The 27,555-nt window shown below is 31.9% G+C and overlaps 2 protein-coding genes across 3 annotated transcripts; both read right to left on the bottom strand.

Moving 5' to 3' along the window:
- Positions 1 to 1,790: 1,790 nt before the first annotated feature.
- On the bottom strand, positions 1,791 to 3,080 carry LOC126690621 (protein DOWNSTREAM OF FLC-like). Its single transcript, XM_050385857.1, has 2 exons — positions 2,794 to 3,080; positions 1,791 to 2,377 (listed from the first exon to the last, which is right to left on the bottom strand). The coding sequence occupies exons 1-2, from the start codon at positions 2,957 to 2,959 to the stop codon at positions 2,055 to 2,057; spliced, it is 489 nt and encodes a 162-aa protein (XP_050241814.1). The 5' UTR covers positions 2,960 to 3,080; the 3' UTR covers positions 1,791 to 2,054.
- A 12,352-nt stretch (positions 3,081 to 15,432) lies between these two features.
- Positions 15,433 to 18,823, bottom strand: LOC126690620 (protein SOSEKI 2). Of its 2 annotated transcripts, none has more exons than XM_050385856.1 (5): positions 18,392 to 18,823; positions 18,216 to 18,285; positions 18,020 to 18,123; positions 17,065 to 17,899; positions 15,433 to 15,858 (listed from the first exon to the last, which is right to left on the bottom strand). In XM_050385856.1, the coding sequence occupies exons 1-5, from the start codon at positions 18,588 to 18,590 to the stop codon at positions 15,738 to 15,740; spliced, it is 1,329 nt and encodes a 442-aa protein (XP_050241813.1). In that variant the 5' UTR covers positions 18,591 to 18,823; the 3' UTR covers positions 15,433 to 15,737. The 2 variants fall into 2 exon arrangements, with proteins under 2 accessions (XP_050241813.1, XP_050241812.1); XM_050385855.1 differs by having other exon boundaries at positions 18,011 to 18,123; positions 18,392 to 18,818.
- Between the last annotated feature and the right edge of the window lie 8,732 nt (positions 18,824 to 27,555).

Below are 27,555 nucleotides of genomic sequence, written 5' to 3'. Positions count from 1 at the left end.
ACTGAGAATCTTTGTTTCCCCTGTTCTTTTTGCTGTGAAATTATTTAGTTTGATCTGCTTGTTGAATCATTGATCTTGTACTCCCGAGCAATAAAAGGATGCCAAATCAATAGAATTTACTAATATAGTTCTTCTCTGCCATGGAACTGAAAGTCTGAAACCATATAATTGTTAACACCATCTAAAACCAGTTTTCTCTGTTTGAAATTTTATGGCGGACAAGCCAAAATTTTGAGGATATTCAAATGTCAACATTTAAAATTTTGGGGATAAAATAAACTTTTCCTTTTTCTATTTTGCCAAGCTTACTTGAGCTTGTAACTACGACTATCCATGGGTCGGTCCGGAATAGGTTTAGACTCCACTTGGACTTGACCTGATTCCAGCGAGTGGTAGAACGGAGGACCTATTGTCGACCATGAGCACCATTGGATCTGATCGAGTTGGTTCTTCATCGAATCTAATCAGTTTCGAGCGAAACCAAGAGAGGCCGTTATAAATGAGATCTTGCTAAAAAGCACAAGATCATATCCACAAAGACCTAAAATCTTCTTTCAATGGTTAAGTGCCATGCAGAAAATGAGTGGTTGCTGACAAATTGATGCCTTTTGTGAGGTATTTTTTTTACAAAGAACAAGCTACCCCTGTCAAAGCATTTTTACAAGCAATTTTACAAACACTTTCACCCCTTTTCAAGGGTTACCATTGCTTCTCTTGACAAGTTACTCAACTTAGTCCCCAAGGGTAGTATATTCAATCTAAGCAACGAAACTTTCAATACAATTGTTGTGTGCTAGCTAGATAGCAACACAAAATGAAGGAAGTTGGAAGAATATTGTTGTGTGCTAGATAGCAATGAAGCTTTCAATACAAATTTTGTAGCCCATAATAATGCTAGATGGTTTTTTTTTAACTAATATCTCAAGATTGGTCCCCATCTCATCTATTCTCGACTTTTGTTTTTTGTCCCTAGGATAGAGATAGTGGTAAATCCCTCTTGTTAGTCCTTTTTCTTTTTCTTTTCTCTTTTCTTTGAATCAAAGCATTGCTTAGCCAAAAAAAAGACCATGATAATAGAAACATTGTGATTGTGCAATAATATTAGGTTTATACATCATCTTTCTCCTAATGTGTCTACTCCACAACTATGTGAAACCCACATGACTTGAAAGGAATGATGCAAATTAATGCATGATATACATTTTTATGTCTGTGGCTTGAGATGTAGTTTCATTTTCATGTAATTGAAAGTGATCCTTTCAACACATGGATGGATATCAAATTACCATAATAATTTCATTTTACTTGCAACAAGCTAAGCTTAAGACGCATCTAAAAGACAAACCATATTCATGTTTTCTTTCTTGTACACACTACTTGGGAAGCAAAATTATGTACCCTTGCCCCTACTAAGCAAATCCCACTTTAGGTTTTTTTTTTCCTTTGATGTATCAAGCTAGTTAGAATATTCTAAATCATTATTTATTATAGTATATTTTATTCCTATTATTAGCTATAAACTAGTTGAAAGCCTTATCATTTAGTGGCATTACTTGAGTCATAAGTAGGCAGAATTAGGATTCAATTCTCTCTCTAATTATTTTATAAATATATCAAGTATTGAGGGTTGATTTTCTAACTTGGACCATTGATTCTTTTGTAGCTTTGAGAAGCAAAAGAATATTTCAGAAGAATCAGTTCCGTAAGGTAGTAATCATATCAAATTTCTGATAAACAACAGACATATTTAGGGATAAATATATGTAGTGCATCAAATCAATCGGGGGAAATTAAGAAAATTGGTATATATGTCATTAATTTTATATAAACTCTGGTTTGTTACGCAAACAAGAAGCTACAATTTGAAAGCCACAATTAAGTGACCAAAGATACATTGATGTAGAAAACATGACGTTCAGAACTTTTAAGTCCAACAAACTAAAGAGACACATATGACATACAACTATCATTCAGAACAATGACAAGTAAACATAGAGCATAAAAATTATTTAAACCAACAACACCTAGCTAACATACTGAAATTGGTCCTTCAATTATGTATCAGGTGCGTACTGCTGGAGCAGTTCGGTGCACCCAGCCAATGGCTGATCTTTGAGGAACCCCATAGCATTAGCGGAAAGATTTTCATTAATGACACCATTGTAACGTGTGAGTACAAGAGTGGCGCGGCTACGACCTGGGTCGGCTGATTTGCAGTCAGCCACTGGGCTGCTAACAAGAACGGACTCACATATTTCGTCTTGATGGTCATTTTCAACGGAGATGTTGTATGTTCCAGTTGAGTCAGTCACTCCTTCGTTGCTGTACACAACCTGTAGACTTTTCCTATCTCTGCACTCAATTCTAACCTTTGCACCTAATTAACAAGCATGATATCCAAACTATTACAAACTGATATTATAGTATCTTCACAATAGACAGTTCAATACAAGACAACTAAATCACCATTTGGAAAGAAATAAGAAAGAATGATAATGTATGGTATGAGACCAAGAATTGCAGGATTTACTTCTTACTTGACTAGAAGATGAACTGAAATGTATTTACTATAGACACATACATATATCAGTATGTCATACAAAATGACTAGTGTTTTGGAATGCCAAGTTTGTTTTTTCAAAAGTTAAACCACCTTCCCAAGAAATGAAAAACATATCAGATTAAAGTGACAATGAAACTTTCTTTTTAAGTGACAAAATTGCCAACCATGCATAACTATAACTCTGACTAGTAAAGGACTGTATTCAAAATGAGATTTATATATGTTGGTACCTTCAATATAATTGGTAGCAGGGGTCTCAAACCCACATCGGCAAGTGTCGCAGTAGACACGTCCTATGATATTGAAGGGGCTCCCCGAGCTCTGTGCGCTAATAAAAGCTTGGAGGAGGACACAAAGTGCCAGCAACATAAGGGGTCTAGCACTAGTACTCGCCATGGCTGTCAAGGAAATAAGTAGTGACTCGCAAAATGAGAGAGATACACACTAATGATCAATGAAAATGAGAAATGAAGTCGAAGAAATAGGCAAGTTATTATAGTGATGGGGTGAGAGGGTCAATGGGAATTGTATAAGTGTTGTTTACATGTGCAACCATTGAAACAAAAGCGAGTCTTTCGGGCTTGTGCTGGTTTTGTTTCTCTGAAAATTTTTCTCATTAATTGTTGTCGGTGGTACAGACTGTAGTATTTTCTATTTGTATAGTTTTATGAATATGTTGTCATTTCTTGGTTAATTTGGACTTTGGGATTATAATCAACATTGGAATTTGTCACACTCATGGTGAGGAATGAGGATGTGATATTCTAATTTCTTTGTAACGGTGCTTTGATACTGTATGTTTTTCTAAGTGAATTATTGGATTTTTTAGGCAGAATACTTGCAGGCTACATCTTCAAAAGAATCAATACCTTGAGCACATGCAAGAGAAAAAAAACTAACGTACAATGCATGATAACATCATGAATACATAATCTAAAAAAGAATATTTCTAGATTATAAAAAAAAAAAAAAAAAAAAAAAAAAATTCTAAGTTCATTATAAGATAATAAGAGAATTTATCAAAGTTTTTTTTTTGTTTGTTTGTATTTTTTTTTTTTTAAATAATTCAATAGTTACAAATGAGTTGAGATGTTAATTACTAGTTCAACTACAAGGCTTTGAATGAGAATTTATTAGTCCAGTTGTCCGAACCATTGAGCAAGTATAGTCAATTTAAATAATCCTGAAAACCTATTCCATATCAACCTCCACTATGACTTCTTTTTTTTTTTTTTTTTTTTTTTTTTATTAATTAAAACCTTCTAGAATTCTTAAAATAACTCCATTGTGGGGATTTTAAAATTCTTTCCATTTATTATAAAATGAGTTAATTGTATTTTACCATGTCATCAATGTCTAACAAACACCAATATATAGCACTATTTTGATATCTATTTAAATGATTATTGACGTGATAAAATTTTGGTGAATTGTATTATAAGAATTTCTCAATAGAGTGACTTTAAATGTTGGAATATTCACTGCATAACTATTGCTGCTAGTTAAGTGGTGAAATCCCATATTTGGATAACAATGGCAAAGTTGATGGGTATTAACGAAAGTAAGTAGTGTAAAAGAAATCAAATTTAGTGTGAAAATATTATTTATTATTTCTTTTTCTTGTCCCTGGAATAGATAAAGGTCAATTGAGTACCATATAGATTAGAGCAATTTGCATTTCTTTCCAAATATTGAAGATCGGTGACTACAATTTTATAAGCACAATGCATGAGAGAGCTTCCCAGGATAAGAACATTGATTAAGTTAAGAAATCTCCATTCACCATATAATATTTGCCGGCCATTTTATTTGGTGAAGGTACGTAGTGCCAATAAACTTCTGCTTGCATTGCATGTGTAAAACCTAGCTTGATGGATGAGCAAGTTTGAGAAAGATTTAGGCTTTGCCTAAGCGGATCCAAGGACAATTACAAAGGTAGGAGTTGACTAAAACTTAAGATTGCCAAAAAATTGAGAGACATTAAATGCATGTTCTAGATCTCGATGACAAAACCATCGTATCCAGCACAACTATTATGCAGTAATCATCTAGAAAGACTTCACAAAGTGCAGATTATGAGATTAATAGGGAAGGAAAGCACGTGATTATTCATTTATTTGTGCAAATTATTCTAAGGTCAAAGTCAGAATAATTATTTGTTTCATGTCACAATATTCGCACTTTTAGAGCAATGGCATTCTAAAATAAACACTTTTTGCATTCTCAAAACTTACTTTATTTATTTTACCATTCCATTTTACAACTTATCTAATATCTCAATTTTTATTTTTATATACAATTCATTAATATAATATAAACTATACCCAAGGGCGGCTTGATGCATTTAGGGGTCTAAAGGAAAGATTGATTATCTTGTTTTAGATGCAAAATTACTACCAATTAACATGAACTAGGTAGAATTCTTTCATTTTTTAGAAATTTTATAGACATAAAAAATTTGACAAAACTTTTCACATTTGTTGATATGACAAATTGATAGTGGTAAATAAAAAAATAGTGCTAATGGTAGTACTAGATGAAAACTAGTAAAAGTTTGTTAACTCAACTCTTATTATTATTTTATTTTTTAAAAGTACAACATTCACAATATTTTTCACAACAAATCCTAAGTTTTAAGTTTCTTCTTGTTTTCTATTTTGAAAACACCACTATAATTATTTTTTGTCATCAATAACAGGCTGTAACAATTTGCTATTTAGCATTTGTTGTAAAAGTGTTGTGAAAAATATTGTGGACTAAGCATTTTTCTCACTTTTTTGTTTGTTTTTCATTTAATAAAAAAATATTATTTTATCTATTGATTATTTATAACCCTATTGGTTAAAATTTGGGGGCATTTTTTTTTACTTGGGGCCTTAAACGACCGCATTTATTGCTCTACCATTCAGCCAGCCCTGACTATACCAACAAATAATATAAAAAATTCTCTCTCTCTCTCTCTCTCTCTCTCTCTCTCTCTCTCTCTCTCTCTCTCTCTCTCTCTCTCTCTCTCTCTCTCTCTCTCTCTCTCTCTCTCTCTCTCTCTCTCTCTCTCTCTCTCTCTCTCTCTCTCTCTCACCCACCCACACACCACTTACAATAATAAAATTTAAGTTTACCACCGAGTTACAGGAGAACTAGCACTAGGGGTGTAAAAACCCCCCAGTTGCTATTTTAGCAACTAACAAGAGAAAAAACAGCCTCATCTGGGGGTTGGGATTTTTTTTTTTTTTTTTTTACATCTTGTGAACAGTTGGTTCTCATAAATGAGAAAAAAAAATATTTTTATTGGGTGAAGAGAAAAAAAGAATAGAAGGAAAGAGAAAAAGAAGTATTTTTTATTATTTTATTTAGTAGTTTATATTATTTTATTGAGTTGTATGTAAAAATAAAAACTGGGGTGTAAAGTGAATTCTAAAATGGGTTGGTAAAATAGATAAATGGTATTTGAAGATGCAAAATAGTTTTTTTTTTTTTTTTTTTTTTTTTTGGCATCCCCGGATGCTAGTGAATAAGTTGAAAATATGCCAACTTATTGTAGCAAGGTGGCAAATTTTTTACAACTACATACTTGGATGTAGTGAGTTTTTAGTGAATTTGGTTGTAAAATAGCAACTTGGGGGGTTTTACACCCCCCAATGCTAGTGTTCTTAGCACTCAGCACCTAGAAGTGTAGACATTAATTAGGTGCTCACATTTTTTAAGTGTCATCCACACTTTGTTAGTAATTATGTAAAGAGTATGAGTATCAAAGTGTGAAACAATCATGGTTCTTTTATTGTTCCACTATAAGGTATTTCATAAATGAGATATATACTGAATCTTTTTCACAACGTGTGAGTCTCACACAGGTAGAAATGAGATGTATATATTTTATGCATAAAATAATTAGAGCATCCACAGTAGTGGAGCTAAAAATTTAGCTTTTTAGCTCCACCAAAAGTTACTTTATCTATTATATCTACACACATGCTGCAGCAGTGGATTTATTTTAACCAGGGGCGTAGCCAAGAATTTTTACATGGGGGGACCGATTTGAACCATGAAGGTTGAAATCGACGACGATAAGTATCATCGTTGTATGGATAGTCTATATTTTTAGGTTGATATGGACCTTCTTTGAGATAACCTTGTCGGATTTCATCATGTTTGTTGATAGGGAATTCACATATTTGTTTACGTGATCATGGATCACGATCTATCTCTTTAGATTGAATTCTTGAACATTTGGAGGGGTCAGGGTGTTCCAGGCATTGAAGTATCAACATTTGTTTCTACAGCCGTAGGTGTCCTAATTTCTGAATTGCTAACATCTTTTTTCTTAAAGAATGCATCAATTGTTTTTTGTTTGCTCATAATTCTTTTAGCTTTAAGAATATGACTCAAAAATAAACCTGAAAAGAAGTTTAAAAAATAAAATTTTAATTAGAAATTTTTACTTAGTTATATGGATGTAATCATTCTCAAGAAAAAACAAAATTTCCACTATAATTTAAACATACAACCCATTTTTAATACGACTTTAATTAATAATAACCCCTCAAACAAAAACAAAAAGTAAACACACGAGTATTGGTACACAACATAAACCAAACAATTTAACAACACTCACAGCCACATCCACAGCGACATGATATCTAACTAATCAAAAATAGGTAATAAATCAAAAAAAATTTACCTTAGAAACTTTGTCTTCATAAAGTGCAAAGATGGGTCACCCATGTGGCAATGCTTACTGCCTCTGCCTGACTGCCTCCAACTTTAGATCTTCCCTTCAAGACTCATCACAAATAATCTCCCCATGCCTTCAATCATGTATTTCTCTAAAAATCTATGAAAATATAAAGAGCATGTGAATATTTAGGTGTAGATAGTTGAGAAAAAAAAAAAAAAAAAAAAAAGACATTAAAAAGAGATGAATGTCTAATGCTTAAGAAAGAGCAGAAAACTCACCAGTCACAAAGTAGTCACCAAGTTCCAAAACTAAAGCTGATGAAGAAAGAAAAAATTGGTCAGGATTTTTTTTTTTTTTTTTTTTGGGACTGTGAGTACAGAGGACTGGAGTTTTGGGGGTTGGGAGGTAGGCAACGGTACCAATGCAAATGGAAGTGTATCAAAGAAGACAAAACAAAAGAATAAAAAGTAAAGAAAAGGATTCCGTGGGTTAGTGGGTGGATTTTTTGAGATGAAGAGAGTGAAGTTTTGTTTTTAGTGTTTGGACTTGAGCAGGCCAGCTTGTTTTATTTAGAGTACATAAGGTGATAAAGGCCTAAAACTAAAGTTGGGCTTGGGAGTATATTTGAGCTAGGCTTGGGAGAATAGTTGAGAATTGAGCATTGGGGGGGGGGGGGGGGGGTGGGCTGTCCAGTACTGGGGGGGCCCAATTTTTTTTTCTACCTACTCGAATGGAATTTTTTTTTTTTTGCAGGGACCGGGGCCCCCCCAAGCCACTACGTGGCTCCGCCCCTGATTTTAGCTATCAACGCAATAAAATAATATAAATATCACAATAAAATAATATATCCCACTACCAAAAAAACAACCCAGCACCATCCACAACCACCTCTACCATCAGCCACAACCACCACTACCACCACCACCAGACAACCAAATCCACAAACAAAATAAAAAATCAAACCACCATCATAGTCACCAATCCACCACCACAGCCACCAAAACCACAGGAAAAAAAAAATCAAACACCGTACCACCAAACCATAGCCACAACAACCACCATTGCCACCACCATAGCCATCAAACCCACAGAAGAAAAAAAAAATCAAACATCATTCCACCACCACAACCAAAATCCACAAATCCACTGTCAAAATCATCCACCACCACTACCATAGCCAAAATCAACCACCACCACCAGAGCCACCAAACCCATATGAAAATGCATTAAAAAAAAAAAACAAAAACAAAAACAAAAACAAACAAACAAACTCAATCACAGCAAAGAGAATAGAGAGATGGCGTGGGTCTGATTGGAGGACTGGGCGGAGGCGTGGGTCGGAGGCGTGGATCGGCAGCTTGGGGCTTGGGCTGATAACGTTGAGGTCGGCGGAGGGGCACGGACTAGGCGATGGGGCTTGGGGAGATCGGCGATGGGGCTTGGCCTGGGTCGGCGAGCTGGGTCGGCGGAACAGGTCGACGGTGAGGGAGTTGGCCGGCGAGCTGAGGGATGAGGGAGATGAGGGAGATCGGCGAGTTAGAGAGAAAAAAAAATTGAGGAAGAAAGAAGAAAGAAGAGAAGCCGGAGAGAGAGAGAGAGAGAGAAAAGGAAAGGAATATTTTAATGAGAGAGGAGAGAGAAGTGTAATAATTTTTTTTTTTTTTTTTTATATTTTTTTTTTAGCTTTGAGCTACAGTGCACATCTAAAGATAGATGTGCACTGCAGCTGAGGAGCTAAATCTTTTTAGATTTAGCTCCACTGCTGCGTAATGGGTTTTTGGTGTTTGAGAGTTAAAAAATAACATTATATCTATATAGCACCACTGCTGTGAGTGCTCTAATTATAGACATTGTTGTTTGGACTCTAGGGACAAAGCTTTCCTTTTCAGTTTTCACTCGTATGAGAGGCGGTGCTATAATGCTATTGACCAACTGGCTCATTGATCCTTGAGAAACCATGAATTTGTGCATCACATGAGGTCAACATTCGGAAATGTTACTATTGGGCTTGAACTTTCAATACGAAGGTATGAAATATATCAAATTATACACCAAAGCCCACCAAAAGTCTTAACTCCATGGGCCCAAAACTAAATTTAGCCTAGATGGCTCACTTGCATGATCAAAGTAAAAAGAACAGAAAAGTACACAAAATCTCCAGCTAGGTTTCCCCTCAAGACACAAAAACCTTTGTTGAAGTTTTTAGTATAATATTTAAGAATTATGTAAACAGGATGCCCTTAGAGTAATTATTAATAAATTATATTAAAAAAAATTTTAATACCATTTTTATAGAAAATATATAAAGTAATCAGAAAAATTAATTGTTTTATTATTTTCTTATAAAATGTTTCTAAAAATAGTTTATAAACCAATACTTGCATTCGTTAACATTTTCCTAATACTAAACCCAATGTTACCAAAAAAAAAAAAAAAAAAACTCAAGCGGCAATGTTTTGTGTTAACCGTAAACTGTAATGAAAAGTATGTTGCTAATGTAATGAGGTATATTAATATTTAAAGTTGAATTTCACTTAAAACAATACCTCAGGGAGTAAGGGTCAAGTGTTACACAATTATTATTTTACACATAAAACAATATCACAAAGGGTTAAATGTTAAATTAAAAACATCAACAGTTTAAAAGTTACCATGATTTTTAAGTGAAGTTGTGATATGCTTTTGTATTAGAACCACTTTTCTTCTTTCTTATGTGTGTTTGTTTCTAAAAAAAAAGAAAAAAAGAAGAAGAAATCAACAGGATTTTATGTTTTGACCCTATTCCAATTGATAGGTGGTCTATAACTCTATGTATATTTATGTGAATTAAAACCCAACTCCATTAGGGCTGAGTTTGGATAGCGGCAGATTGCGCGTCAGCATTTTTTTGGTTGGGTCTCATGCACTGTTCACCGAATCTGTAAGTACGGAAAAACGCAAATCTAACTTTAAAATTAGATCCCATGACATTATTTATACATTTAAAAATTATTTCGCTGTAGTGTTTTTAGTTTTTAATGATAAGTAGTATCCAAACAGACCATGGATTACAATAATTAAGACTATCAAAACAGAATGATTGAGCCAAGGGAATGAGCCTACCACCCTACTTTTCAGATGAGTCCATAAGCTTATTAAAATCACCTATTAAGTATGGGAAATGCTAACGAGTGCCCTTAGGGCACTGGTTAAGAATCCAGTTAAAGAAAGTTTTTATGGGAAAAAAAAAAACAATTAATGTTTTAATAGTTTTTTTCATTTCTCATAAAAGTGGTGTCAAAACTTTCCTAAAATGGATTCTTAACCAGTGCCATTAGAGTACTCGTTAGCATGACCCATTAAGTATTAACAACCAGAAAAAACTATGTTGTCCTGAAATTAGATGAATCTATGCTAATGATTAATAATTAAATTACAGTTGAAACTATATTATTTGAGATAATTAGATGACATGAATTTTGTTAATGAACCTTGTATTGTTAAAATACAAAATAATTTTTATTTATGAAATGGAGAACTTATACTATCAATAAATTACTATATATATATAATATCTTATTTACAAACTAATGCAATTCAATCTAAAATCTATATGAGTATGTTTTTACATATGTATTAATATAAACATATAATATTATATTTTACTTAAATTGAGTCTTATACTCACAAGGTGTGTTTACCAAAACTATTATTATTATATTTGAACTTAACTTGTTTAATAATTTAAAAAAATGGGCTTGAGTTTAAATCTTTTTTTTTTTGTTGAAATAAATGAATATAATTTTTTTTTCCAGTCCAACCTCCGTTTAGTTATCAAGAATAATTATGGTTCATTAGCCTAATTAGTACATATTTTCGGCCCATGCTTCAAATAACTGATATCGTAATAGAGTGTGATGTATGTAGTATAACTTGTTTTATCTCCCTTTAAAAATTATCATAACTTTTGTGTAGAGTTGTGACGTACCTTTGTATTAAAATCTTTTTCCCCCTCCTCTCTTCTGTGTTTGTTTGTTTCTCCAAAAAAAAAAAAAAAAAAACCGATACCGTACGTTGGACCTCAAAGGGCGACAGGTTACCTTATGTAAGACAAAGTAATTAACACGATTACACGAGGCTAGGCTTAAAAGTTGGTCCAGAGTTTTGTAAAATTTATTTATGGGCCTTCAGTACTCTTCGTCCTTCCCATCACTGTTAGTAAAAACCAAACAAAAAAACAATTGTTAGTGGTCCAGAAGAATCCAGAGTCCAGACAAGTTTTCAACCCTTTAATACGTAACAAATAGTAGTGTAGGGCATCACGTACATCTTAATACAGGATGGGATAGCTACAACAATAGGGTGAAGCCAGTGAAGTATAAGTGGACTGGCGCTCAATGCCACTTTGTCTGAGATCACCAACACAAGACTGCAAGAGTTTTTTTTTTTTTTTTTTTTCTTTTACACCCCCCACCCCCCCCCCCCCCCCCCCCCCAAAAAACACAAGTGTTATCTCATGAAGCACCTTCTTTTTTCTTCTTCTTCTCTTTTTTTTTTTTTTTTTTTTTTATTATTATTATTATTATTATTATTTTTAAAAGAAGTTATGAAGTATTTGGGACTTGGGAGGGTTTAACTTAAGTTACCAAATTTTTTTTTTTTTTGGTCTTATGTCTATTGTTTTAACTTTTAACTCTACTTCTTTCTCTCACAACGATGACAACATCTATATATCAAGAAAAAAAAATACATAAATAATATTAAAGTAGTTGTGGTTGTGGGGGGTGAGAGAGCACAATTAATAATATATCCTTTTACACACACAGAGATATATATATATGCTAATATAAAAAATTATGATTAGAGTAATTCACTTTTACATGTGGATTTGGATTAATTATAACACTAGTTTGTTTAGTACCAATTATACCATGTTATTTCAATAATTATTTCTAAAATATTTTGTATCTATTTATATCAAATTAGTATTATTCATCACCCTTCTATGTTCCAACTTTCAAAAATCCCATATATTCTAGTGGGAAAAATGGGGTTAGCTTTTGAAACAATGGTGCTTTACATCGCTATAAGAGAGTATCGTTATAAATGAACCATATTGTTTATAAACAATTCAAAGTTGATTCAAGAAATTTTTTTGTATGTGTTCATTCATTTAGCAAATGAGCTAAATTCAAATATAATAATGTTTTCTTAAGCAAATTACAAGTATGGGACTCAATTAAAATATATATTGTAGGGATAAGGGGGCCAAGAATATATGTTGGGCATTGAGCCTTGTCTGAGGATGTTTAGTGGTCCGAGAACAAATAAACAGTAGTGAAGGTGAAAGACTCAAAATTTCATGAGCAAGCTGCAAATGAGAGGGTTGGGGAAGGTAGGCCAAGTAGGAGTACTTCCTCGGCTAAACAAAGCAGAGGTTAGAAGGTGCGTTCTGTCATCCAGAGTGACATTCTAGGAGGTTCTATTGATAAGGATATGCATTGTGAAAGTACAGGACAAATGGGAGCTGGGAAATATCTAAGGGAAAGTTGCTACCACCTTGATGAGGAAGTGATACCTAAACAGTAGTTTTCAGCCTTATAGCTACTTCCCAAAGATTTTAGAAAAGTGTTGATGTGACAAGGATCAACACCAACAATCTAATTTACACGTGGAGGGCAGAGATGAAAGAAAAAGATAGTATAAAATAGAAGGGAGACCCTGAGAGATGGGGATCGAAAATTTGAGAGAAGAATACTGTAGCACTAAGAACTGTACTTGTAATCAAATTCAAGAAATATATACAAGAATTGATTTCCTCAAATTGAGATAAGGTTTTTCTTTAGATAAAATTAGTTTATCTTTACTTTCTTGTCATCTGGATCTATTATATTCATTACCCAACTTGTTAGAGTATAGTTTTTCAATCCACTCTCTACAAATTTATTGTATTGGGCTCTTTGGACCTAGATCCTTTTATCTTTTGGGCTTAGGACTCAAACCGTGACCTTACATATATAATATTATATATTTATTTATATAAATGTTTAAAATTTATTTATACAAACTTCAAATTGGATTGCACAACTTTGTAAATAAATTAATAATATATCAAACTATTATTTATAATTAATTGATAATATAAATATTCCATTTTGAAGTAAAATTATATATAAATTTCACAATACAATGTTGATGAACCTAATTTTTATAATTTTATAAACAAAATTCATTTTATCTAATTAACTCAAATAATATATTTTCAACCATAATTAAATTTTTAATTATTAGTATATATTTGTAAAGGGGTAAAAATTTTTAGTTAAAAACAATAATATTCCAAGCAACGACTACCTTGACTTATGATGTAAATTGAGGTTTAAGAAGACATATAATTCATGGGTTTATATATGTATATATGTGTGTTTTTCTATGTTATATAAGAAAAATAAGATAATTTCTATAGGGGCCTTCTAAAACAAACTAAAAAAAAAAAAAAAAAATCTCTCTTTGTCATCAAGAGAGATATAGGCCTATAAGTGAGCTTCCAAGCCCACTACAAATAATTTAGACATTTATAACCCATTCAATGTCTTATTCCTATTTCATATATTAGACGCTAAGGCCCTACAATGATATAATTAGGTTTTCTTACAATAATATGGTAGAATTCAATTCATGACGACTATTCCATGATGATCGCTCTTTATTATTAGGTCAAGACATTAATTGTTTTTTACTTGTGACAAAAGACTTTAACAATTTTCGTACAATGATAATAGAACAATTTACTTTGTATGTGAACAGTTATGACCTAATTGTTTTGTCTCATAAACCACATGAAATTAGATTGGCCTTTATAAATGTAACAACATATAGGGATCCAATGTATATCACAAATGCTAACATAGTTAATTTATTTTGATTGTTACAAAATAAATATCATATCATAGTATATATGGATGAAAGTGATATTACTCCAATTACATGCATATGCACATATGCACACACACAAAAGAAGCCTTGGATTATCTATATGTGCACAATGCTAAAGGGTAATAAGAAGCTAAATGTCAACAATTATAAAAATTATCTTATGCATCTAGTATATGTATCATCTCTCTCATAATATGTAGGTCTCATAATTCTATTAAACTCACATACTAGGAAAGAGAGAATGTATATATCAAATGTATGAGATACATTTTTCAAAAAATGACCTACATACATAGAACTAATGAGCCATATAAATGCACATGCATTTGATTTATCTCAAGAAATAATTAGAAAAGGAAAAACTATATGGAGAAACTAGGGAATTATAGATGATGTGTTGAGAAGACAATTGTTTGAAAGAGCTAATAACACTCACTCAAGTTATCCAATAAATCTAGTGTCACAAGTTTTTTACACCTTTTTTCATAATAGCTTGTGTCACTTGATGTAATTGTTGCACAACAAATTAAGTGGTTTTAGTTGTGTATACATTTAAAAGTGGTGTTGTCACCTGAGAAGTTATAAAATTTTATCTCTAATATAATAGCGATGCTTTATGTCAACAAGTAACTATCCCTTAAGATGTAGGGATTACATGACACACAATCAATAAAGATGAAAAAAAAAGCAACTACCATATAAGATGACCAAAAATAATTACTTTTGGTTAAGGATGTTTAGACAAGTGACCCATTCTAATAACAATCACTTGCAAAAGGGAAGCATATATAGGAAACTTAGGAGAAAAATATATAATCTAGCATCTTGTTTGGTTTAACTTATTTTCATTATAAAAGGGAGGTTGCAATTTTCTTAGATATCACATTTTTTAGATTACAACCACATTTTTAAATAATAAGAAAAATAAATTGAACAAAAATAAGCTTATCCAAACTCATAAAGTAATTTTTGTAACTTAGAATTCCTTAAACTTCGTACTAAGCTGGAAATCTTTTGTAATCTCTCAATTGTCTTATTGGCTTGTTTTTGTTCACTCTAGCTATATCTAATTTTATTAGAGACTTATTAATTGAGACCTTAACAAATTATGCACTCAAGATCAGCCACTCTATTTTTTTCAATCATGCCCAAATCCATGAACTTCTCAACAAAATCACAAGCTAAACTAGAGATTCGATGCTCAAGATGAGCAACTGTGCTCACATTAACAATGCCAAATCAAAAAAAAAAAAACAATGCCAAACAACATGGTTGCACGTGATTCACCATCGTGGTAAATGATATTACAGTCCAACAATGAAAGATTATCAACGTCCCATTAAATATTAATAAAAGCTAGCACTCAAAGACAGAGAGTATGGCCGGGCATATGATTTCTGCAACCAAATCAAAGGACACAGAGAATCGGACCAATCCTTTCACTTTCAACAACCCCTAAGATTTTACTACTTTTTTATCAACTTTTCAAAGCACCCACAGTTCTCGTAATTATACAACTTAGCCCAAAGTAAACCCTGAAATTATTACAAATCCAACGGCTTTACTGAATGGGACAGAGATACGTCATTTCTTGGTTGGTTTCGATGAAGCAGAAGATTTCTTACGAGGGATACATTTACTTTTCACTGATGCCTTTTCTCTTTTCTCTTCCTCCACCGCTTCCACCAACTCTGCCTTGTTGCTCCTAACATGATAAATACCACGATAAGACAAAATTTGAATGTTTTCTTTTTGAGTGATAATAAGGCATTAATCATTAGTCAACGTACACAAAATTTTGACAAGTCAAAGAGAGAAAGAATAAAAGAAATAAAAATTCTTATTAATTTTAGATGAATCCGGTTAATGTGTTTATCCTTAGGATATAAATTAAACTTTTTATTTTTAGAAATATTTTTTCAAAAATTGAAAAAATTATTATTACTTTTTTAATTTTCAAAAAAATTCTTTTTAAAAATGAAAATTAAGGATACATGTCAGTAAAATCCATTTTGAATTTTTAAAGTCAAATATGCTTTATAGAAAAATTACAAGTTTAAGCATTTTTATGTTAAAAAGAAAAAAAAAATGTTCAATGACACTTTTTGTCATAAATTTGGGAAGTAATGATTAAATTACTTTACCTATGTATAGGTGATATAATCCACACTTGGGCAAATTATTGCACAATGTGCAATAAAGGGTGTCCCTAGAAGAATTGACAAAAAAAACTAGCTAGACTCATAAAACCACCCTATCATTCTTTCCTAAAAAATTAAAAAAAAAAAAAAAAAAACCATCCTATCATTTCTACTATAAAAAAAGGGTTATATATTTATTGGTCTGTTTGGATACAGTTTATTTTGTTAAAAATTGAAAACTTATTGTTTAAAATACAGTAACAAAATAATTTTTAAAGCTGAAAATACTCTATAATTAACTTGCTGTGTTTTTCCTGGTCCGACTGGTCCATGAACAATGCGTGGCACGCTGGTCCAAAACGCCAAAGGCAACTACAAACAACCAATCCAAACGAACGCATAGTAACAAATATCTTTTTCTTTATGAGTTTTGCTGCCTAAACCTTAGCCCTAATTAATAGGCATATTACACATTTTGGGTGGATTCACACAAATATGTAACAAATTTTCCCATTATATCATATAGAAAGCCAAGAAATCCAAATTCCCTAACAGATTATAATATATGGTTTTAATGTGAATATTCATGCCACTAGGTCACATTACTCACGTATGGACTATGAAACAAATTAAAACCAATAGACATTTATTTGCGTAGCAGTGTTTATTATACACACTTAGAGATTTCAAACTTTAATCACTATTTTAATGTGTTTAAAACTATGAAAAACAGTTCATAGGCGACAAGTTTAAATGAAAAACTCACTGACCTTTCTTCGTTAAAAGAACTGGATTTCTTGAGCACCGGTTCAACCCCAATAGGCCGGTCCTCAGTCATCGACTCAACAATGCTGCCACTGAAGTACTCTTTCTCCTCTGACTGAAAATTCCCGAACCTTGGGTTCTCAGACATGTACCTTATCAAATAATCTTCCTCTCCTACCTTCACTGCACTCTTGCATACAACACCTTTGTGAAGGCTCACACTCTTTTTCACTGAAACATGATGCTTCACATTCGGTCCACCCTTTGATTTATTAGAGCCACCACACGCAATGAGTTGGAGCAGGACCGAGTTCCGAGTCTGTGCTGACTCGTTCCCAACTGGGTCCCCATCTTCGAATCGTTTCGAGTTGTTGTTGCTGCTGCTGCTGCTTTGGTTGACAACTCTGTCACCACCTTCGAATCGTTTGCTTTGGTTGCCGCCAACTGGGTTGTCCTGAAATCGTTTGGAGGAGTTGTTGTTGTTGTTGCTGATTTGGTTGGCTTTGTCAGAGATATACGACGAGTCGATTAGAGTGTACTGATGATCAGTAGGGTTTTTCTTTGGTGGTGGGGGTGGTGGTGGTGGTTGGGTTTCATGGTCTTCGAGTTCGTCAGTGGAGACGCCTCTGGAGCAGCGAGAGTGTGGTGTGGTGGAGCTGGTATAGCTTGCCTTCTCTCCATCTTCGTATTCTTCTTCTTCTTCTTCGAATTCTTCGTATTCCTGGTCTTCTTGTTCTCTTTGTGGGCTTGGACTTGGGGCTAGCTGTTTGCGCTTTGGGTGGTAATTTGGTTCTTGAATAATCTGTTGCCCGTTGGTTATATGAAGCTGTTGAAATCTTTCTGCAAGGAAAAGTAAAGAAGCAATGCCATTGTGTTCAAATGGTAAAGAATTTGATAAATACCAACACAAAAATCAAAATGCATGGTTTTGGGTTTTGAAAAGTGACAAACCAGAGCAACCTTCAACTAGTTCAGACCCTTTAAGCACATACTCAGCTCCTTCAGATGGGTAAATTATGTCATTCTCAGCCAAGTCGTTCCACACATACCCACTCTTATAGCTCCTAATTAAAAATAAGCAATCAAACCCTTTAGTTCTTTAAGAGGCTCAGTTCAATCTCACTGCAGAGAGTAAAGAGATCAATAATGTATGTACCTTTTACAAGACCAGGAATATAGAGAGGGCATGCCTTTGCCTCTAAGTACAGTAAGCCTTTCCGTTACATCTATTAATTTGACAATGACAAAACAGGAAAAAAATAAGTAACATTGCTAATAACATTGTACACCAAATTTACAGAAGCAGGAAATAAATGATTTTTGGAATAATACCTCTTAAACGAAGAGGTTGATTGACTAAATGGGTGACTTCCATGTAATGTGGGTGTTCAAGATGGCCATTTCTTGAGAGATAGTAAACAACTTGGACTTTTTTGATGGGTTTGACCACCCTTGGATGCATGTTGTAGACTTTGACCCTATCTGGGCTGCTCTCTCTTTCTCTGCCTCTTCTGCTGGACCGAACCTCCATATTCTTCTTCTTTTTACTTCTTCCTCTCTTCTAGCCTAGGTGGTTGCAAAAAGTAAAATATATACAAACACAAAGCTCTGCTTTTGAATTTACTACTACTGCAACTACTACTACTGCACAAGAAACAATAGTGACAAAGAGAGGTATATATAGGAAGAGAGAGAGAGAGAGAGGTAGCTCTCCTCAAAAGGCGTAGATGCTTAAACAACCAACTACCAGGTTGATACCGATAGATCAACTTTGGATGCTTTTGAAAATGGGATTATAGAGAGAGAGAGAGGATTTTTGACTTTGGTTAGCTCTGATCCCGAATTGATGCCAAAAATAGCGATAATCAGAGCGCTTTGCAGTGCCAGCTTTGCTTTCTAAAAAGTTTTTAACGTCTTTCTTATTCAATGGCCTTCTTTTTTTGGGTTAATATTAATTATTTCCTTGCCCTCAGCTTCATCCCTCATAAATTCACAATTTTTTTTTAAAAAAAAATATATATATATATATATATAAAAGATCCGGTTAATATGTACTCTTGGAACACACATTAACAAATCTATTTTTGAAAAATTTTTATTGGAAAAACTTTTTCAATTCCGATGACACACATTATTAAAATCCATATATATATATATATATATATTTTTTTTTTTTTTGTGAAACCGTTCTAGCCATGAGCTATTGGTAATCTTTGCAACAACTTAGCTCATCTAATGATCAACCTAAACAGTATTCTTCTCAAAAGAAAGAGGGGGAAAAAACCCAAACAGTAGAAAGGTTTTTTTTTTTTAGTGTGTTTTTGTCATTTTGTACATGAATTGTAATTTTTTGTGTGCATAACATCATAAGTTGTGGTAATTCTTCAGCCCAAAAAAAAAAAAAAAAAAAAACAAAAAGTTGTGGTAATTCAAGCGAGAAATAAACTAGAAGGTAAACCACGGGCATTTTTGTATATATTAAGTTGGATGTATATATATATATATATATATTTTTTTTTTTTTTTGAGGAAAATTGGATAAATATTTATATAATTCTTAATAATTGATTTATGTTTCAAAATTGTTCTTATATTTTAAAATGATTTACTTTAGTCCTTATACTTTTAAATATTACATCAATTGATGGGTTGAAATGTTGATATATGTATGTAAAAAAAAAAAAAAATGACATGCAAACCGAATTCGTGTCATATAAACTCCATGTCATTAAAGTGGCCTCACTATATCATGAATTTTATTTGATGCATCAGCATTTTTCATTTTTTAGATAACTGATAATGACATTTTCAAAACATTTTGTAAGTACAAGGGCAATTTTGAGAAAAACAACATTGTTGTAGTCCAAATATTCAATTTAACATTTTGTTAGGTGTTTTGAATTCCATTGATTTTATATAGTAGCTGACTTAGACATCGATGAACTATTACAGTTAGAGTGGACGTGATTCCATAGTGAAGAGGATGTAAAACTCGAATAATATAAAGTAAATTACTAATATGTCCTTATTATTAAAGTAACTCATGATCAAGCAATTGCATCTAATCAAGATATAAGCAATTTTACAAACAGTAAACTAGACCCCTTTTCATGTTTATCAACTTAACTGTAACTATATAACTTCATTAATTAGAATTTTCACCTGCGTTCTTTCCAAAAATGCATTTATGCACAATTATCATCATGCCTCACACCCGCTTTTAAAATTATGTCCTCTCAAGCATAAAAATATATGGTTTATGGCCATTCAATTCATTAGTCAAGAAATGATGACAATACTTTTTTTTGATTGGTAAGTTATATATGCACATGATTACAATGTTTTTTTCACACCAAATAATTTGTTGCAGTGTTTATCAAAATTTTCATGTAAAAAAATACAGGTACATGTTTTCAAAAAAAAAAAAAAATTAAATGTAAAAAAATACAAGTCAACCTAAATCCAATTAACTCGGCCCATTTAAAATAACTCATTTTTTTACCTGAAATTGAAATTAACCTGACTCAAACCTGACCTGTTTTCCATGTCTACTAGTAGGTGATGTGCCCTTCTCTATGCTTATATCCATATCAAGTTGAAAATTATGATTTGAGTGATGTTTGAGATATAAAACAAAATCCTATCTTCTTTCGTGAAAAAAAAAAAAAATCATAATTTTTAATGATTTATTAAGGTGACAAGTGACAAGTTATTATTGATGAAATTATAGTTTTATGTGACATCGTTGTTGTGCTATATATATATATATATATATATATTCTTTTGTGTCATCGACTTATTGATTTTTATCTTTCATATACCAAAGGACCAAATGGTGATGGCAAACATAATGGATTTATGTTCCTACCCCATTCTTGAAGATTATTTTAGAATAACAACTTAACTAAAATTTCTAAGAAATTAACGGGATTAGTAAAAACTTTATATAGTATTTAAAAGAAAACGAAAATGAAAAAAAAATACAGAGAACAGAAATTAAACAAAATGAATATGAAAGATTGTACTTTAATATGTTGGAACTCTAGTCTAGTGGTCTTTGCCGTCATGTGACTCTTTGTCATGTCGTGATACGCAGAAAGATCGGGACCTGCCGGATCCTTTTGCCTGCTTCGCCCTCTGCATATGCAATAAGCCAATACCATTTTTTTTTTTTTTTTTTAATTTGTTGAGATTACATTTAGTAATTGAAAAACAAAAAAAACATGAAGTGAAAAGTAAAAAGTGACAATCTTATACCCAAGGTTTTAAAAACTAGACCAGACTAGCCAATCCAACTGGTTCAATCGGGAACTGGCCACTGATTCGGTTCGGTAAAACCGACCAAAACGGTCAAAAATCAATAAAAACTGGAAACTAGGTGCCAAACCGGTTCATTGACTAGTTTGGTTTTAAAAACCATGCTTATACATATAGAATATAAATTGATATACAAACCATTTTCAGTCTCTCTCTTTTTATATTCTTAACAAATAGAATGATGTGAGAAGTGATCATAACTAAATTTATCTAACTATTGTGGGTGTGGGTTGATGGTAGGATTTCTCGAATTGCTTCACTTGGTGAGCAATTTGAGCAATAATTCCAGTAAAGTTCTAATGGTATACGTGGTATTACTTATTAACATCATATGGTGTGGGATTGATGAGTTCACACCAGAGACCCCATTTTTTTTTTATTCAACAAAAAAAAGGCAAAACTATCTAAAATTAATGTTGCATGAGAATAAGCACCTCAATGTTTTATAGAGAGAGATTTGAAATGTGTTGGCCGGGTTTTTGCTTTAGTTGGAGTGTTAGTTATACTACATGAGTCACATGCAAGAAATCTCTTGCTATATCTTAATCTAGAGTCCCCACACCTCTCGAACGGACTTCCAAATTTGAATCCATGCATGGACAAAAAGTTATACATATTATACACACAGGGGCAGAGTTAGGATTTTTTGTTTAGAGGGGCAAATTTTATTACTAATATATTAGTCTCGAGTTAAGATAAACCATCACACACATGCGTAAACACACATACACATACACAAATATAAATATTTATTTTTTGATACTAGAGTAGGTAATAATTTATAAATATATTGTATATAAAATTAACAATTTTCACATTTGAATATTCGCAAGATAATTTTTTAGGGGAACATATCATCTTTTAAGCTCCAATACTATACAAAAGTAGTCTAATTTGATATTAAACATGTACAAAAAACGAATTAGAGAAAACAAAAACTACCTTATCTCTACAACTACTAGACCAATTGACAAATTCTATTGGTTTTTAAGACTATCATTGGACTAACTCAAACATTTGAGAGGTTAGCTTCTATTTTTGTAGCTAAAAATTTAAAGTTTTTAATACTTATACACAATATAAAATAATTTTTTAAAATTTGGGGGAGGGGGGCCATGGCCCCCAAGCAGGGACGTAGCCAGACTTAGGAGGGGCAAACATACATTAAAAAAATTCTTGACTTGTAACTAAATGAGACTATCTTATATAAATTAATGTTTTCATTAGTTCTTTTTTGTTATTTATTTAATTAATTTTCAAATCTTTCATCAATTTTAAACCTTACAACTCTACTAATTGAGAATTAAAAAGAAATATGTAAACAAAGAGAAGATAAGAAAAGCTCATATATTCATATATATATATATATATATATTCTTAGTCTACTAAAAATACTTATAAGCTCATGTGTTAAAGCATGTGATTAGGTCCACTTCAACACATAATAAACAAATGTTAATTACTTTTTTGTAAACGATGATACATAAATTTATCATATTTATCTACTAAAATTTGTAGCTCACTGTAAATATATATATTGAAGACAAAACTTAGATATAGTATTTTTCACCAATTTAAAATTTTTCAATAAAGTGATGGGCTTTTTTTTTTTTTTTTTTTGGTTGGGTTCTAAGGGCCAATTTGTAAATGTTTGGGGAGAGGGGGACCAAGAGTAATTATCTTGGACCAAAATGTTAAAAGAATTCAAAAAATATATATACATATTATAATTAAAAAAAAAAATAAATAAATTGGGGGGGCCTCTGCCCCCCTAGTCAATGAACAGCTCCGTCCCAGGCCCCAAGCCTTACTGTAGCTCCGCCCCTATACACACATATCCTGCAAACACAAACACTCTATACATAGCTTATTCCCTACCATGTGGATGGAGCACTTTAGCCAAAAGAATTGACCCTGAGTCTTTGGTTAGTCGTACCGGTTAAGAACCGTAGGTCCGACCTCAATAGGGAATCTTGGAAGGTTGGATTAATTCGAAAGCCTGGTTTTTCGCCAGAACTTGGTAAAAGGCTTTAGGAGCAAAAGTGAAAAGCCTACTTTTACTACAATCAACCAAACACAACAACGTGAAGTTCAGTGAAATGTCTCACTCTTCTGATCTCCTTAATATTAAGTTGGTGTAAATGCAATTTTACTCTTTACCTTTTGCATTTTTTTTTTTTTCATTTTGATCCATATATTTTAATTTCACCATTTTTAATTCTTAAATCAATTAACGCGTTTTATTTTGGTCATTACCGTTATTCACTTAACAGAAATTGCTGATGTGGCAAATGGAGTCCACTGTTGACACATTAAATTCTAACGTGGCTAATAAAATAATATTAAAAAATACCACGTCAGCATAAAATAATAATTAAAAGAAAGACACATTACCATCCACATCACCCTTAAATTTTTAAAAATTAATTTATCAATTTTAACAAAATGAAAAATGAAAAAAAAAAAAACCAAAATTAGAACCCAAAATACACATGAATTCAGATCTAGTTTCATCTTAAACATGAACAAGAAAGAAAACAAACCCATAAAATTCAATCACAATAACAAAAACCCAAAAAAAAAAAAAAAATTATCGACAAGAACATGATACTAACATAAACTTTTCTTGCATTTTCTTATACTTAGAACCAAACACAAATTACCAACAAAAACATCCCCAATAACTCTATTGAAAAAAGGGAAAAAAAAAATTCGGTCCTTAAGATTTCCCCTCTCACGTCTCTCTACCTCTCCATAGAAAAACACTTAAATTTCCAGCCAAAAATACTTATGAAAAATCTATAGAAAAGCCACAAAAAAATCCATTGAAAAAACCAGAAAAAAAATCCTATACGAATCTCCAAAAATATCTCTGTAAACTCATTAAATAACCCAAAAAATCAAACCCAAAACCTCAACAAAATATTCCCAAAATTTTGCTACAAATCCAGTAACAACAGAACAACAAGCACAACCTAAATGAACGAGGGGTTTCTCGCCATGGTCGATCTTCCACCACAAGGTCTGATTTGTCGCCGCCACCACAAGGTCCAAAGACATCGCTGGGAAGAGCGAAATGCCGGGTTCACCGTTGATGTGCTTCAAATCACCGCCGATCTTGGCCCCTCTCTCTTTAAACCCAAATCCAAACTACTGCAGACCTCAACCCTTCTCTCTCTACCCAAATCCAAACCACCACATCTTAGCCTCTCTTTCTCTAAACCCAGATCAAAGCCATATCCCAAAAATTACAACTTGAACTTAAAGAGAAAAAGAAATGAGAGAAAGCAAAGAGTGGGAAAGCAAAGTTTGAGTGTTTGACCCGAGAGAGAGAGAGAGAGGAAAATGAAAATGAGTTTGAGTTTTGTGTTTATTGATGATGTTGTGTTTGGTTGACAAGAAAATTTAAGAAAAATTGAGATAGTTACTACAAGTTTTTTTTTTCTTAATCTTTAAAACTAAAAAAGAAAAAAAGGTTCTTCGTTGTTTTTTTTTTTTAATAATTTAAATTAGAATTGCAAAATTAAAATTTATTTGTTTTTAAAATTTTAAATCAAAATGCTGAAGTGACATATTTTAAATACTAAATAATTTTTTAATATTATTTTATTGGCCACGTCAGCATTTAATGTGCCAACAGTGGACTTCGTTTGTCACATCAGCAATTTTTGTTAAGTGAGTAACAGTAAGGACCAAAATAGAACGTGTTAATTGATTTAGGGACTAAAAGTGGTGAAATAAAAATATAGGGACCAAAATAGAAAATATACAAAATGTAGGGATTAAAAGTGTATTTATGCTTATTAAGTTATTAACAATATTTATAAACACAACATATGACAAAAACTTTCGACTGATGTAACAAATTATTATGATGGGTAAAAAAATGAGTAATTTTTGGATATTTTTAAGACACGGAAAATGTTGTTCTTTCTTTTCCCATTTATGAGGGATTCACTCATTAAATTCACGATGAGATTCACTATGAATGTGAGGAAAATGAGTACAGTTTCTTCGTAATTCAGAAGTACCTAAGAATTTTTTGGAAAAAATAGATGTTAGCGATAGATCAAGATAAAAACTAATTAAAATTTATCAATTCATCTATTGTTAAAATTTTAATGAGTGTGTGTTTGTATTAAATTATAGTTTCTTCCAAAAGGCTAACTATTGATAAATAATAATTTAATCATTTGATCACATAATTTTATCACTGACTACATAATTTTAACACTCTCTCTTATGTATGAGTTCAAACTCCATTTTAATAGGTGAGATTCAATAAATGAGATTTGTTTAATGATTCTTGTTTCATCCACTCTACTATCCAGATTTGTTTAACGATATAATTCATCCACTTTATCTTCTATTTAAAATTTTACGTATTGAATAATCTCACCTATTAAAAATGAGTTTGAGCCTACACGTGAAGGTAGAATTATATCATTAAATAATTAAATTTTACACAACATCTTATTAAATTATCATTTTCCAATAATTTTAAGCTATTAAAAAAATTGATAAATTTAATAACATTATTTATTATTTATTTATTTTTGAGAATGTTTTGGTACATCATTCTAACCATGTTGTCCTCAACTATTTTCCATCATTATAACAAGACTCCAAATTTTTGTAATTTTTCACTTTTTTACCCCATATTCCACGCGCGCTCTGGCACAATGTAACTTTGTGTTTTGTTTTGATTTGTTTTTTTTTTTTTTTTTTTTTTGATGCAGACTGTGTGTATTGTTTGTATTATATTTGTAGGTACAAGAAGCACAGCATTATTGGAGATCTAAACATTCGATTCTCTTTATGTGTGAAGAACATGGACCCCACTCACGCGAAAAGATGGTTTTGACAACAGCCTGAAACAAAAAGTGCAGCACGATGGCAGTTGGTTATTAAAGTCAACTCATGTTATTTTTATTTATTTATTTTTTTTGTGCCTTTTAGTTTTTACCACGGCTAGTTTTCATGTTTGTTTGGGTATAACTATTCAGTTTTGAATTTAAAAATGTTACCTCAAAGGTAAGGATACAGTTTACCCCCAAATCAATCCATTGGGAGGAAATTTCTTTCAATTTACTGTCTGATGATTCAAATAATGTTTTAGACATAAAATTGAATTATATAATTTGTGTAAATAATTAAATAGTTTATATTAATAAATTTTATAAATTACCATATAATAAATTAGAAAAAATGTCCTAGTTTGAAGGAAAAACTTATCCCAAATAAAAATAGTTTGATTTGGTTTTAAAGTTAGAGGTTGTATTTTCAATTGACCCAACTTGAATTGAACTTTGTATATATAAAAACATCTTAAATTCTTAATTATTATGTTTTTCATTTTTTTTTTTTGGAGAAAAGTTTACATATTATTTATGTTACAATCTCAATCTAAGCACGACCTCAGAAACCTTGGGTTGAAGCCTTGAAGGCATATTAGTTATGACTATACCGTACACTTGCCTGTGCAAAACACAAATTTCATAGTTTTGGCGTTTGGTACTAAAAATGTACAAATAACTTAACAACATTTTATGTACTGTTCAATAGAAAGAAACCCAATAGAGTCAAAAATGTTTTCTGCTTTTTAAAATTGGAAAACGTTTAATGGAACATTACATAATCAACAGCCAATAAAAAAAAATAAATAAATAAAATGGAGTCATTCTAGTACCACAACTAATCCCATAACTTTGCCACATGATGACTTGGGAATGGTGGAATCATGGACCCACAATTTTATTTCCACTATTTATTACTTGCCACATAGATAACTTATGGCAAAAGTTGTGAAAATTATTGTAGCACTAGATTTACTAAAAAAAAAAAAAATTCACAACATAAAAACCTCTTCTAATAATGGAAAGTTCTTTCTCTTCGTCCCCCACTCTCTTTCTCTCTGCAAATTGATTGTTGATCATATGTTGACCAACATTGACCACCATTAACTGTTTTTTCAAATTATATTTTCCTTAATTTTCGTTTGGATTTTGAATTTAGGATCTATTTTCTGATTTTAGGCTCCCAAATGATCCAAAAATAGAATCTTTTACCTATTTGGATCTATTTTCATGAATCAGGGACAACACCCTATATATGTTTTTCCATGGAACGCAGAACTTTGCTAATTGCAGGACACATGATATTTCCTCTTATATTAAGCAC

Source organism: Quercus robur, chromosome 6 (assembly GCF_932294415.1).
Source record: "Quercus robur chromosome 6, dhQueRobu3.1, whole genome shotgun sequence".
Lineage (NCBI taxonomy): Eukaryota > Viridiplantae > Streptophyta > Magnoliopsida > Fagales > Fagaceae > Quercus > Quercus robur.
Note: the sequence above shows the minus strand (reverse complement) of the source record. Positions and strands in the feature narration are given on the sequence as shown.

Bases quoted from the DNA above. Each gene is read 5' to 3' on its own strand.
- LOC126690620 (XM_050385855.1), bottom strand. From the start codon at position 18,590: ATGGAGGTTCGGTCCAGCAGAAGAGGCAGAGAAAGAGAGAGCAGCCCA. The intron at 18,124-18,215 runs GTACATACATTA...ATTTTTAATTAG, and splicing joins TATTCCTGGTCTTGTAAAAG to GAGCTATAAGAGTGGGTATG. The intron at 17,900-18,010 runs GTTTGTCACTTT...TTTTCCTTGCAG, and splicing joins ACTAGTTGAAGGTTGCTCTG to AAAGATTTCAACAGCTTCAT.
- LOC126690621 (XM_050385857.1), bottom strand. From the start codon at position 2,959: ATGGCGAGTACTAGTGCTAGACCCCTTATGTTGCTGGCACTTTGTGTC. The intron at 2,378-2,793 runs GTACCAACATAT...CTTGTTAATTAG, and splicing joins TGCTACCAATTATATTGAAG to GTGCAAAGGTTAGAATTGAG.